General features: G+C 39.7%; 1 protein-coding gene and 1 long non-coding RNA gene across 9 annotated transcripts in view; both read right to left on the bottom strand.

Moving 5' to 3' along the window:
• LOC132913274 (uncharacterized) overlaps positions 1 to 15,041 on the bottom strand; it is a 343,670-nt gene that overhangs the window by 213,701 nt on the left and 114,928 nt on the right. The gene's annotated exons all lie outside the window — the stretch shown is intronic.
• Positions 1 to 15,041, bottom strand: part of LOC132913268 (protein lozenge-like) — a 33,394-nt gene that overhangs the window by 8,294 nt on the left and 10,059 nt on the right. For 5 of the 8 annotated variants that reach the window (XM_060971477.1, XM_060971469.1, XM_060971471.1 and 2 more), the window contains exons 3-5: positions 13,919 to 14,149; positions 7,250 to 7,375; positions 1,653 to 1,847 (exon numbers count right to left, since the gene is read on the bottom strand). In XM_060971477.1, coding sequence (XP_060827460.1) covers positions 1,653 to 1,847; positions 7,250 to 7,375; positions 13,919 to 14,149 — 552 coding nt within the window. The remainder of the gene's footprint in view (positions 1 to 1,652; positions 1,848 to 7,249; positions 7,376 to 13,918; positions 14,150 to 15,041) is intronic. The other 3 variants (XM_060971474.1, XM_060971475.1, XM_060971476.1) reach the window with 3 other exon arrangements.

Below are 15,041 nucleotides of genomic sequence, written 5' to 3'. Positions count from 1 at the left end.
ATCGACGAAAGTTACCAGCCAGCGGATGTCACGAAATTCGCGGCAAAGATGGAGGAGCAACGGGTGGATCGAGAAACGCCGATGCGAATTATCGATGTCCGATGTGGGGAAAAAAGTTAATAAAGGAAATACCCGGCATGCTTGATACTTTATCGAGGAATTTTGCCGCGTTATCGCTTTTGGATCCGAAGGCGACTCATTAAATCGACTCTCTATCTCTATCTTCGCCGAATATTTTCCACACGGGTTTCTTCCCGCGAGAAGATAATAAATTGCGCGGATAAATCCGCGAACATATGAAAATCTCTCGAACTTTGGTTGAAAAATTTCGCTTTATTTCCGCGAGATCATATCTGGTGGAACGTGAGATTTTCTGAGAGAAAAGGGGGCAAGGGAGGAAAGGGGATGAAACTGTAAGCGCGATGTTTCACATAGAAATTCGCGAATCCGGTTGCAAACGTAGAGAGAACGCGGGGGTTACCAGGCCAAAACGACGAACCATCCTCGACGAGGCAGCCGCCGCTCCCGTGGCAACCCCTTTAATATAATATTTAATCTAGCTTTGAACAGGCTTGTGGTTTCCGCCTCTAGAGTCGAGAAGCTAGTTCTCGCAAGCCTAAACCTTTCTCTCTCTCTCTCTCTCTTTCTCTTTCTCCCTTCCTGTATTCGAGACCAGGAGGGCAGCGTCTGCTTGGAAATATTCCCAGCTTCCAGACAGTCACTTCTTACGATATTGTTGATGAAATTTCATTTTTTAGATCGAATTGATGTTATGAAAGATCGAGAGAAGGCTTTTGTATTTTCTTAAAGATCTTTCGATTATTCTTAGAACGATTCAATTATTCTCACGATGACCATCGAATTACGACTATGTATTCTTTAGTGAAGGATATAGCGAGGTGAGAAATTAAAGGAATTCACACATCCCTTTATCAATCAGAAGGGATGGAAAGTTGAATTTAGTTTGTAATCGTCATTTATGAAACGATATTTAAAGTTCCTCCTTGCAAATCTCTATTAAAATTAGTCAGGCTGCCTTGAGGAAGTTGTAAATAAATGGCAAACTGTATCTGGAAAATTATTAATTTGGTTACTTATTTGTTAATTTAATTAATTTAAATTTTTATTAATTACTAGTTAATCGAAATTATTAATACGTAAAAGCTCGTATATATGGCAATTACTTTATTATCATACACTATCATAGAGTTAAATCCATCACAGAGTTTCCTTCATCGGAGAAACATCCTCGTATCCCTATAGCCATTTGTTTCATTTGATTACTTTTAAAGATATTTAGAGCCAGGTCAAACCACATGTCTAATCATCTTAGCAAGAGAAATTTTAACAAAAATCTGAGAAACGGCGTAGGGCTACATTTACATAATAGCTTTTATGGAAAGCGATTTGCAAAATAGAAATATTGAAACGCGATGAAAGCTTTATATCGCAAGCATTTTTCTGTCAATCAAGTCTGCTCAATACCTAAATGAAAATACACGTAGCGAAGCGATAATTAGTACTATAAATATCATGAGCATTAAATTCAAAGAAAATAAAACTGGAAAGTTAAGATCAAAGTTAGAATTAGATGACGCGACAGGGACGGAGGAGCAACATTCATCATGCAGATAAGCGGATCGAATACTTACTTTGACAGTTGGCTGGCATCGCGTGCCTGAAGGAGGACAACGGATCTCGTGGCTGCAATGGATTCGGCAGCGGCTGCAGGGGATTCGGCAAGGGTTGCAGAGGATCCACCAGTGGCGAGGCGAAAAACGGGCCACCTCTTTGCGAGGCGAACGCGAACGCGTGGAACTGCTGCTGCTGCCCTAAAAGAGACAACACTGCGATCAACCGTGCGCCTGTCCACTGGACTTCCGGTAACCGCATCAATCCTTCTTCTCTTCGATGTCTTTTATTTAAAAGATATGAATTCTTCGTTAAAAACTGAACAAAATACCATTGAAACATTTATGAACCTTAACGAATCCTCATCCTGACTAACTTTGACGAGGAACTAAAATTTCTGTTTTAATTACAATCTTTATTATATCGCTTCTGTATTATTTACTCTTTACTACAGTTACTTATGAAACTCTATGCGTCAGTGGAAGCAATTCGTTACATAGATATTTTTTAGAGATAATAAACTAGAATTTATCTAATATTCAGACGCGGAAGTTATATTTTATAAAAGGATCGAATAAGGAATATTTTATTTATTTGATTTAAGGAATATTATTCATCATCGTTCAGATATGAAAGAAACTATTATACGTTTCTTCGTCGTTATACGTATGTAAAAGATATGCAAGACAGTTAAAACAGAATAAAGCCTATGCTTCATAAATTCGTCACCAAAGAACGCTTCGCCTATCCTACGCACTCTTCAGGGGAAAGAAACCTCCTCCTTCCATTCTTAACTAAATTCATCAAATTTCACCAAACAGCACTACGCCTCAGCTCGGAAATTTCTTCAGATCGCACTTCAAAATTCTACCTTCGATCTGACCACACTAAAATTCTCTCTCTCTCTCTCTCTTTCTCTCTGGGGAAACAGAGAGAACAGCTCTTCACTAATGCGTGCCCACTGTCCATACTCTCAAAAGTCCCTCAATTCTCATTTATCGGCTTTTATTTCCCTAGGCAACCGGTGTTCTCTCTCCGATCATCTTGCACGAGCTAGGTACACGAGCTCACAGTTTCGAACGAGTAAAACCGAATACAGGGAAGAGGTGAACAGGTCGAGGAGACAGGTCGAGGCAGCGATTCATTTTATTTCCCCGGGACGGTGTCGCCAACCCAATTAAAGACGTCCCAACAGGCGAGAGAGTGTGCTATCTGACGAGGCTGCTGCTACTATGGTCAGGCTAGGTTAGGCCAGTCTGGCACCACACGTGGACCTGGCTTTCCTACGTGAACCGTCGAAATCTACGAACCAACACCGGCGCCACGGGAGAAGGCACCGGAGACCAGAGCCAGGAGGGAGCACAGAGTGAGAGAGAGGAAGAGAGATGGAGCGAGGGACAGAGATCCCCACGTCGTCCTGATAATCCAATCGAAGCCCTAATTCTAACTCGGCAACCCGAAATTCCCGCCGGTTTGCTGAATAGGGTACGCTGCACGATCCCGGGGACACAATGGGGGCGCGACGGTGGAACAGGGGCCAGGGCTAACGAGATCTATCGTTAAACGACCGACACCATCCTTCGTACGCAGTGAAACTTCCAACACGAAGAAATTTGCCGACGACTTCCTTACGTCAAACGTTGGACAGAATTGCAAGGATTTCGTAAATTGCAGAAGGTTCGAAGAATTTGTGGGAATCAGATATACGCGAATTTTCATGCATTTATGGGAAATTTGAAGATGTAATGGCGCATAGGAAACACAAAAACACAGTACGATACTACAGAAACGGTCTTTTTTAATATTGTCATACTATGACATTCTTCTAAATAACATTCTTGTCTATCTACCTCCATGGAGGTCAAACCTGTCAAACTGACCAAATTTTCTCGTGCCTTCTCGCATCATCCCCAGTGTATCATTATGAATTTAACCAGAAACAAAGGACTGCAATCTTCGAGAAGCTCGACAAACCTCCCTTCATCATCCAACATCAAGCACATCCGATCCAAAGACCCATTTCGAAGCGATTAATCATCGCTACAGATCTTTCCACGAATCTTACCAATTTACTTTCACAGACCTTGTCGAATCGAACTAAATTTTCTTACACCGTCTCCAAGATATCAGTATCGATTTAACCAGAAACAAAAGACCTCGACCTCCATGAAGATCAACAAAGCTCGCTTCATCGGAGAATCAAGCAGACCTGATTCAAAGAGCCACTTCAAAGCGTTCAGCGGCCGCAACAGATTTTTCCACGAGGATTTCGCAAGTGACTCGGACCTTCTCCAGACTCGTTACTATCGATTTCATCGGACACCCCTTTACGCGTTGCGACCGGCGACTGCCAGGGAATTTCTCGAGAGTTAGCAGCTGGCTGCGACAGCTTCTCATTTCGTTCCGTCGCCCCCGATCGACCCTCTCGACACGTCGGAGACGACACGGGGGCCGGCCATTTCGTGCTATTTTCTAACAAAAGCGGATCGCTCCGATGAAAGGTGTGTGCGCAACTCGGGATTTCGGGTTTCCAACTTCCGCCAGAGGCGACCTTCGCGCCACTGACAGACTCTATCTCTCTCGTTCTCCTACTCTCGATCAATTTCCTTAGCCCTGCATCCTCTTTCTGTGGCGGCCACCTTTGGCTATGGGACGAGGGTAGAATGTGTAATGAATTGCTTGTTTAATTAATTACGACCCTCGAGCGGCGCCCGCCTCGAGTTCGAACGAGCCGCCGCGTTCGTTCCGCCATCGGATCTGCCTCTTCCTTCTAGGACCCCGGATAGAATTCATAGGGCTGATATATTGCTGGTCGAGCGAAAGAAGGGTTCAATGATTCACGGCGAGGATACGAAATTTGTTTATAGCCCTTTCGAGAAGGGGGGTGGAGGGTGAATCTTGTGTGGGCATCGTACGAGTTTATCAGAAGACCGATCAACTTCAATTTTTATCGATTACTTAATTTCGTTATACAGATAGGTATTTAATATTCAATTTTGAAGAAAGAAATGACTCACTTTCATCGGTTCATCGATAGTAAGATGATGATACAACCAGTGACAAATTCTAAGGTAAATGTAAAATAGTGATTTTTCTAGCATTTGCTTTCCTTGTTAAAAATCTCGATTTAATATCGGAAACTGTTCATTGTAGCATTCATTCGTTGTACGAATAGAATATCTTACTATTACGAGTCGATTAAGTTAAATATTCTCAACTCTACAGCTTCTTGGAAAAATCATTGTCGAGGTTGGTACTCTATATATTTCCGGTATAGTAATGGTAATATTTCGGCTTTCAACATCTGTTCATAATTCCTATGAATTTTTACATTTTGATAACCAATAACATATCTACGATGAAATATTTCTTCTACGCTCATTTACAACACAAAAGTTCGTATTTATTAGAACTGAGAAGAATCGAATGAGATAAAACGTCGAGTCTGATCCTCCATGAAACTACAAAGAACTAATAATTCTTAATTTAGGGAACGAAACCAAAAAGAGTTAATACTCGTGTCTCTGAATTCGTTTCACCGGTGTCGGAGGATGTAGACGTAATAAAATTAGGGAGCGTGTCAAAGACGAGGAAGCGGTTGGTTTAAAGAAACGCCGATCGACCACCCACAACACGTAACCCTTTTATCTCGAGCCGCGTCCCTTCGACTAGGTCCCTTTATTTCGGAGAAAACATTTTGTTTCTAACAGATGCAACGCGCCGCTTATTTTATAGTATTCTCTATTACGGCCATCTACATTGCCATAAAGTCTCTAATAATCCAAATAAAATTTATGTATTTAAGTCGATGAACTACGAACCTTTGATAATCTCCGCGTACACTTTGCGATACACGAATTTAAGGTATTTTATGACGATTTCGTGGGTGGTCCGAACAGGCGAACGGATGTGCATGATAAATATAAAACAATGTTATATCAGCTATTTTCGACGTGTAAAGAGTGCAAATGCTTGCAAGAATTGGCTTAAAGTATGATTTCTGAATTCGCTTTGTAGATACAAGAGAAGTCTAGCACTTAATAGCGCTAGGAATCCTCTATACCCTATATACTGTCCATATTTTGTAGGAATGCTTCATTAGAAATGTAAAATAGTATCCACATAAAAGGAAAAGTACATGTAGGTACATTGAAATAATCCTAGCTATTGTAATTGTAGCTGTGAAATAGAATTCCAAGGTTTTCTATAATATTCTTTTCATTAGGTACCGTGTTTCACCCATTTAAAATCTGCAGTTTGATGAAATTTAAAGAAATATAAGTATTTACGACATTTCCATAAACTATTTTTTGGCTCTTCGTGGATTAAAGTAAAGACATGTTTTACAAGAGACAAACGGGCAAAATATTCTCCAACGAATGCGATGTACAATCGTACGGAACTAACGTACCACTAAAAATCCTAAAAGAAAACAGAAAAGGAAACTGGAAGGAAAAGAACAAAAAAAAAAAAAAAAAAGGAAAAAGAAAAATGCAAACACACAGGAAGAAGTTCCAAAAGCTCGTAAATCCTAATGAAACATCCATCGATAACCGACGATCCCCTCTCCTTTCACATCCCTTACAACTTCGATAGCTCAATCTCGGTGGCTTGCGTCGGGGCGTAGATTTACAAACAACGAAGGGGTCGGTAAATTTCGATTCTCTGACATAATACCGGTTCCATTCAGCGTGTAAAGTTGGGCAAACGTTCCAAAGGAACGAGGAAGCTGACACACGTCGCCACGAAATAACCGACGGCTAGGGGTGGTAATTGTGCGTCTGGAAGGCAGCGAACGCGTTGCATTCGAAGGAGGAGCCGGCTGGTCGGCAGTTCCTCTTTCAACGAGACGGCAAACTTCGCAGGCGACGCACAATATCTCCGCGGCTAAACGCCGCAGCCCTTTATCAATGTTATGGCGGCCGGCCGCGGTTATAAATAATGGCAATTGCGCGAAACTTAGCCCGACGAGCGAACCGCACCGCCGCCTCCGGGCCATTTCCAACTTGCGGCTTTCGACGCCTCCCGTCGGAGCGAGTTACGCGACCTGCACCAAGTCTCAAATTTTTTTCACGAGCTATGGGAATGGCGTGTCGCAACATTACGAAGAGTTGAAAAAATTGTGCAAAGTTTCGAGATAGCTGGTGGTAATAGGTTGAAGGTTTATGAGATCAGGAGAAATTTAGATTTGCACGCGACTGTGAATTTTGACATCCACACGCTTTTCAGAAGCTTAAACCTTCTCTTAAATCATGAATCAATCGTAACACATAAACGTTAACACTGAAATTAAGAAAAATTTAGATGTTAATAAAACTGACACCCGTAAATAAGTCACTTTTTTACAAGTCACTTTGAAGAATCAAGTGAAGAGGTTATTAAATCGTTGACCGATAGGTTTGAGAATGGTTGAATAAATTGCGAGTAGCGAAAAGTACGATTTGCTATTGAATTAAAAATTATTTCAAGGATCGCGGATAGCTCGAAATATTAAGAAATAATTTCCAATAAACCGATACAACTATTTCTCGTAAAAAAATTGATAGAACACCTCAATGCCCGATGTTAGCACTAGTGGAGTGTAATTTAAATAATAAATAAGAACAGCAATGCTTACAGTGATACTCACTGGTCTTGGATCGCGGTTCTCGCGGCCCATCCACAGTTACTTTAATGGCCTTCGTGTACGTGGCAACTTGCGGTGGCGTCGTGGACACGGTGATGGTCAACGTGAAGCTCTTCCCTGAAACCACGAGATATAAAAATGTTAGTTTTCGTCGCGTCATATTTTGTCGTCTTTTTTTTTTTTTTATCATTATAGATTGAAACAGAAGTTCGCAAACGTGGCTGGCCGACCGAAACTCTGGTAGTAACCAAATTAACCGTCGGTAATGTATCGAGGGCGTCGTCGACGGTGATGGTGACCAACCAACACGATCGTCCTATGGGAGTGGTTGAGTCCAGTTATGTTAAAAAGCCTATTAGGGACCTAACGACGAAAAACAACCCTCTTTACTCCGAATAACTCGTGAAAGTTTAAGGGCAGCTGATAAATTTTTGCTCTGTACCTCTTTCACTTTCTCTTTGATCCAAGACATCGTTATCTTCAGATACGCACAAATTATTTTGTCGTGTTTTACAAAATAATGTTATTTAAAATTCATAATAACATCTATAATAATCTAACCTCTTCCGAATCTCTCATAATCTACCACAACACAATTCTCAAAAAGCTACAAACTTTCCAAACAATTCGATAATGAAGTTCTTTACTAAAAAAAAAAAAAAAAAAAAAAAAAAAAGAAAGATAAGTATACAGAGTTGTTTTCTAATTTCTAAACAGAAGCATGATATATTTTTCCCTGTTCCAGATAACTCGTTCTCTAAATTACAACGACCGAATGGTAAATGAACCGGTTTGAAAATCGAACTTGGGTGGCGGGGAATTGCTCATCGAGAATCGTAGGACGTGGAAAGAAAGAAGGGGCGAAGTTATGGGGGGTGACCTTTAATGGTTCCACGGCGACTGGCACCAAGGGTGATACCTACGTGTGCAGGGTTGCCCGTGGAACCACTAACTTCAGTTGGGTGAAAAGGTTTGCCAGGGCTCGGCCATGGAGGATGCCGTGACTTGCAACAAACTGACGGGATTCCCCGCTCGAAAACGAGAAGCTCGCGTGGTGAACCACCGTGTGGCCACGCTCGACACTCGCCATTATTCCCCCGATACTTTCTCCCTTTCTTTCCTCCTTTCACCAGGAGTAATAATCTTACAATCGTCTAAAGAAAGAAGTTTCAACTAGTTGCAAAGCATTTCCTCGAATTCGCAGAACGAAAATTTTATGACTTAGAGTACGTAGTAGTCTGTTTGAAAAATAATAAGTCTATATCTTTGTAAGTTGTTACGTGAGTTCTATCTACTGTATGTATTCTATCTAGTTGTTACTGGCATTTTGAAGTTATGACTACGAATTAATATTATCGGTGAAATTTTACAAGTCACGAATCTATCTTCATAAATTACGAGTCAGAGTTTGTAAAGTTTTATTCTTTTCTAGTTTAATTTTACGAGTTTCGAATTGGTGATTGTCCAGTCTATCGTAAAATCATAAGTTCATAGGAAAGAACTATGTTATCTCTAATCTCTAATTTGTAACTTGTCAAAATTCGATAATATTGTTAATAATCAATGAAATCATTGGTGAATATCGTGAAATCCATTCATAGAAACTCCACCATTTTCCCAGACAGACACTGTACGTAAGTTTCGTATTCCATTTGTTTTATTAAAAATTTAAGACATTATCCTAACTCCTCTGTGAATCCTTTGCAATCTTCCCTAAAATCGCAGTTGTATGAAACAATAGGGAAGCAATTGCAGAATAATATAAAATCGAATTATTTTGTATCAAAATTTAATTTAATAGAAATACATGTAACAAGGGGATAATCGCGTTATTGATTGGAAAGATTTACAATAATATGACTAAATTATGGATATCCTTTGAATGTAACTTACTAACGATAAGTATGAAATAATCACGACGAGACATTGAATGTAATTCGAACCATAATTCTTCTCTATTTCTTTGTCGTCTCTCTCTTCTCTTTGGAGGAATGTTTGCTATTTATAAAGGAATTAGATGCGATAGCGTGATAGGAGTTGTGTGAACTCGTATGGCGGATAACAGTGATTCACTTTTAGAATCGTGTAGAAGCGTCAGGAAGGGTGGGATAGAAAAAGCCACGCGATCAGCGATCCACTCGGGGTGAGAAACGATGAGGGCGAGAGAAAGAGTGAAAGAGGGTGCACGTGGAATTGCGGTGAACCTCTGCGTGTGCAACCACCGTGTTCTGCGTGGCACCACTTTTTTTTAACGCAACTTTGTCCCCTCTTTAACGAGCGTTTTATCGAAACATCCCTTGTCTGATTCCGAAGATATCCCCTGTCATTTGCGATCTCATGTTCAATCAACGAATATCGCTTTCGAGCTCAACTCAAATTCTAATTTTCCGGAGACTTTGTCTCTGGTTTCGGTAATGTATAATTCAATTAATGACCTAACACACAGAGGTGGGTGAAAGAGAGTTTATAAAATAAGAAGCATAGAAAGACACGGTTTTACAAAATCAGTTTATATTTAATACGCGCAACGAGAAAATGTAATATATACTTCAAAATAAATGAGTGTAATGTATGATAAAAGTTGGTAGTACGATAAAAAATATTTAGTACAAATATTATTATTATTAAATTTGTAGTATATCTGTAAAGAAAGGGATGAGGTATACGTGACATTTAGTCACCAACATGTTAAACATTTTACTTAATTGTTCTGTAATTCCATTAAACGTGATGACATCTGTAAGGTAACACCTGCCTAGGTTAGCCAATGAAACCTCACTGGCGAGCAGAGGCAGTAATTAAAGGATAAATGTAGTGACCGGACTTTATAAACGAGACGATCGTCCTTTCAAACAATTTCTCGACCAATCCCTTCGAGAGCGCAAACGATTCCAATCGCCACCAAGTCTGTTATGCCAATCATTGGCCGAAAAGCGTCGTTCTTATCAGAAATCAAATCGCAACAGTGTTCGCGGTTTCTTCACGATTCCTAAAGTATCAATTTTGAACTTTCTTTTATTCGCTACTATATTTATTGCTAGATACTCGTTTCTAGGAATCTAGTTAACTGCAATAGAGAAATTAACAGTTTCAATTTAAACGAATTCTCTTGCTAGACATACATGATATTTTCTCAATCTCTCGTTGTTATATCAGGAGCTAACGGTGTCTCATAATATACAACAATTTTAATCATTCTGAGCAAGCTTCAAGATTGAAATTTTAAATATTAAAACTGCAATTTTTCTGAAATTTATGTATGAATTGCTAGTGCGATGGAATGGAAGAAACTACTCTAAACAAGTAAAGAATCGAATGTGATAAACATTAAAGAGTTAAACTGAACTAGTGCCAAGTGTGGATGAATGTAAGTGAAAAAAAAGGATAGGCAGAAGTGCGTAGAGATCGATTTCCTGATAATGTTCGTTAACATACGATTCTCAGGGAAAATGTGAACCATGCGTGTACACGGCTAGCAGAACGGTGTAGATTGTTGCGGGGCCGTTGTCGAGCTAACTAATTAATTTCAATTTTCCCAAACGAATCGCAAATGTGCTATTGTACGCTGATAACGAATTGATTATGGTCAGGATGAACTGCCGTCAGCGAAAACCGGTCCACCTTTCCTTCAAAATTATCGTTTTGCTTCAAATCCGACGAAATTACGAAATATATAAATATGCGAACATTGTGTGCGAACTTTTGCGAAATATTATGTAATTGCATATAATTATTGGAATTGTATCATTTAAAACTTTTAACAGATGCTATTCTTTTAGTGAAACTGAGACACGTGAGCGAGCACTAACAGCAAAGTTTATTGAGTATCAAGTGTTCGTTACACGTAATGATTCATAGGTACTACAATACCTGACAGTCTCACATACACGGAATAATTAATGCAGATTATTAAGAAAATTATTAGCAATCAGAATTCTCTATTCGTATAAGATGATGATTAAAAGCGTACCAAAAAGTGATATCAATAAAACTGTTTGTAATACGAGCTAAATTTCATACGTATTACAGATAGATGACAGCTCTACCATCCTCTTTCTAATTTTCCATTTTCTTAAAATAGTCTAGATTCGAAGAAACCAGAACACGTCGCGCCAGAATCTTGTAATATCGATGATAAGCTATAGCCCTGTTCCCGCACGTTCGTCTGCAATGCCAGCTCTATCGCGGCAAGGTCTGGATCGTTTCCACCCCCTTCAACCCTAAGCTCTGTAACGAGATAGATCATTTGGGTGCTTATAGTTTCAGCCCTACGAGCAGACGGATACCCTTCAACTTTCCACTCGCGAATAAACCTATGTATCTAGCGACGGAGTCTCGTCAGATCTTGTACAAATTTACTTAATTTTAAACACCATAGAATACGTGTCGTAATTTTTTGGACGATTTCTTCCAAGAAATTTATCTTCGGCGTTTCCACTCCATAATAATTTCCAATTCTTCTAGAAAGAGAACGAAACCTAAAATTTCTATTACAGGCATACAAAGGAATATTCATGATTGTTAAAGGAAAGAATTCTGTTGACGTTTCCATTGCAAAATAGTTTTCGAACCTTCCGGAAACAGAATGAAAGCTAACCTTTCCGTCACATGCATACAGAGGAATGTTTTCGAGTTCGACAAACGGTAGGATCATTAGGGATTCGCTGGAGAGTTTGGCGCGCATCGGTTCTCCCAGGGAATATTCAAGGAGCCAGGGAGTCGCAGGAATCCTGACGAGAGACACTTCTCTTACATTCTTCATCCTAGCTTATGTTAATTCCGCGCTCGACGAAAACAATTGAGAGCTAATCCCAGACAAATGACTGGCGCGCTTCTGTGAGCTCGAGGGTGGATTCAACCCCCTCGTTGTCGGATAGAAAATTCGGGTATTTCATGGTTTCGAACGTCCTCCCTCCCCCTATTTTCAACCCTAATTCAGCCTTTAAATCTATTCTACCATTCGTCTTGCGATTTCAATACAAAATAAACTATCTTAACTGCGACTGACAATAAGAATATATTAGTCATTGACACTTGAGACGTTGGAAAAGAATCATAGTAATTAACTCTATCATTCATCCGTGAGAAAAATGTCTGCATATGAGAAGACGTCATCTGTTTCTATAGTAATCAAACAACCTGTGACTCTCAGCATTTATATGAAGGAAACGTTTTTAATAAGGTAAAGAAGACACGTTAACAATATGTCGGAATATAATTATAACTTAATATTCAATTATTTCAATATATCTTAATATAACCGCAGTGATTCCTCGGAAAACACTTCTATTTAAAAATATATTAGCAAAATTCTCCATGACACACTCCTTTTTTCTATGAAAGAACATTTCTAATAAAGTAAAACAAGGACACATTAAGAACAAGTAGTTCGGAATATAATCTTAGCTTAATATTTATAAATATCCTCAATATATAAAATATAAATAATAAAAGGATATTTTGCAACCTCAAACCTCCATGTAATCCGTGTAACACGTGTGCTAATTGAAAAGAATAAAATCTTTCGATAGAAAGAATCTGCCTCAATATCCAATATACCGCACAACCAAAAAGCAAAACACGAAAGATTTTCGCAGAGATGTTCGAAGTAGGTCAAAGGAATTACCTAATCGGCAGGCACGAAACAACCCTAATAACGTTAATTAAAATCCAAGTGAAACCTCAATTAATATCGGCCGTCCCTGTTTCCAGGGGCGTCGGCTCTTTTCAAGCCCCTTCTCATCGTTTCCGCGCGAAACGAGCCTGTTCTCAGGGGGCGAGACTTCGACGAAGGAAAGTAAAGAGGAGGTTGCTCGGCGGTGGTGCGGACAAATAAAACCCATTACCCACCCCAAGACGACGTCGTCGTCTCCTCGAGTTCGGTTGGCACACCAATCAACGACTCGGCAACCCCTGCGAAACGTCCAATTTTCGAGGTCGTCGCGGCCGCTTACGAGAGGACTCTTTTCCTCGAGGAAAAACGAGGGTCGTCGCGAAGGCGTCCGCGACCTACCCTTACTACGTGGCCGAATTCTTTGAGCTTCCTTCCCGCCAAACCCCTCCTCCACAGTTTTCTTCCCGTAACGCAGCGTGTCAACGCGAAGATCAACAACTCCGTAGTTTAGTGAATGAAGAAGAAAGGGGCGGATTCGTTGCGAACTAATTTCACGAGTTACGTGGCTCTTCTTGCGAAGTCTGTTTGACTGCTGCAGAATATTCTCGTGAGAAGGGAAGTATACTTTGAATTTGAATTTTAGAGGGAGGCTACATAGAGTTTGCAGGAGTATTTTATACCTTTTTCTCGAAGATGTTGTTTGATTGGTGCATCAAGTTCTCGTGGATGAATTCGTATTTTCAAATTTTCCACGGACAATCGTCAGGACTTATAGTTCTTGGTGTTTCATTTTGCAAAGACTGTTAATATTTATCGATTGCTTTTGCTATTTTTTCTTGAGAACGCTTTGGCTATCGCATAGCGTTGCCGTGAACAACTATGGAAATATATTTTGAAAAAGGAAGATAACGTGACTTGTAGCCTGGTATTTTCATTTTTAACGGGATCTCCTATATTCAAATTTTATGAGGAGGAAAAAGGTCGTTTGCATTTGACGTTTTGTCAAAGGGACAGAGTTTTAAAAATTAGTTGGTTCCAAGACTCACCTCTGCCGCTTCTCCCGACGAACCTAAGATCATTGAACTTGGCCACCTGGTTCTTCATCAGAGCGGTCGAGTTTCTCAGCTCAGCACAGCAGTTCTCGTCGTTACCAGCACGAACAGTGACCAAAGTGCCATCGCCGACCTCGCCTAGAGCCACCACCTTGAAGGCTACTGGAAGGGTCTTGTTGGACCTCCAGTGAGCTGGTAATACGCTGCAGACCAAGTGGGGGGACCCTGTAATGGAATTAAATATACCTGACCTCGCAACTAAACCAGGGACATAACATTCTCAGACATCTATCGCCTCTCGTATATCTATATTAATTAATTCCCTAATTATGGTTAAACGACATGTACGAAGATATTTTTCGATTGAAAAGCTTCTCTATTATCTGTCTATTTGAAAACTAACTTTATATGTAGTTATACATGTAGACTGTGATAAATAAAATTTGTTAACTCTTTGAATCTTGCCCCTCTGTCTCTTTTTCTTTGAAAGCTTGAAACTCTGTCTTTCACATATAATTTGAATCTTTCTAACATTTACGTAAACGCGTATTTTGTATCCTTTTTAGGATTAAGTGATACGAATCGTTAAGCATCAAACATATTACATGTTACAATCTATTATTAAGAGCACAGATACGGGCGAATTCTAACAGAATACTGCGGATGTTTATGCATTTACGGGAAATTTAAAGATACAAAACCTACTTAGGTTCTATTATCTGTGTGACAGAACATTTATCTGGATCGTTAACGATCCGAATCATAGACAAGTTGATCACTTAACAGAAAACTCCAACTAACAATTTCGACCCAGTATGCAGACTCCACCTATATTTACACATTTTCCTAATCAATAACTTGTCTCTCTATCCACCTACATTTCTACTAAACTCAATTTTTATACAAAAGAGAGCCTGTTTTATATCCTAAAACTAGAGTAAACAAAATAAGACACAATGTAGGATTCACTTTTCAAAACAAAATCATTCAACACGTTTGATATATAGTAAAAGATTCTAGTGCAGAAAAAATTAGTTCGATAAAAATGCACGTAAATGAAGACATGGTGTGTGATAAAGATTCCCATAAAGGCGTAAAAATCCACAGTATACCGATC

This window comes from Bombus pascuorum, chromosome 13, assembly GCF_905332965.1.
Source record: "Bombus pascuorum chromosome 13, iyBomPasc1.1, whole genome shotgun sequence".
NCBI classification, from domain to species: domain Eukaryota; kingdom Metazoa; phylum Arthropoda; class Insecta; order Hymenoptera; family Apidae; genus Bombus; species Bombus pascuorum.
This window is presented reverse-complemented; position numbering and strand designations above follow the sequence as displayed.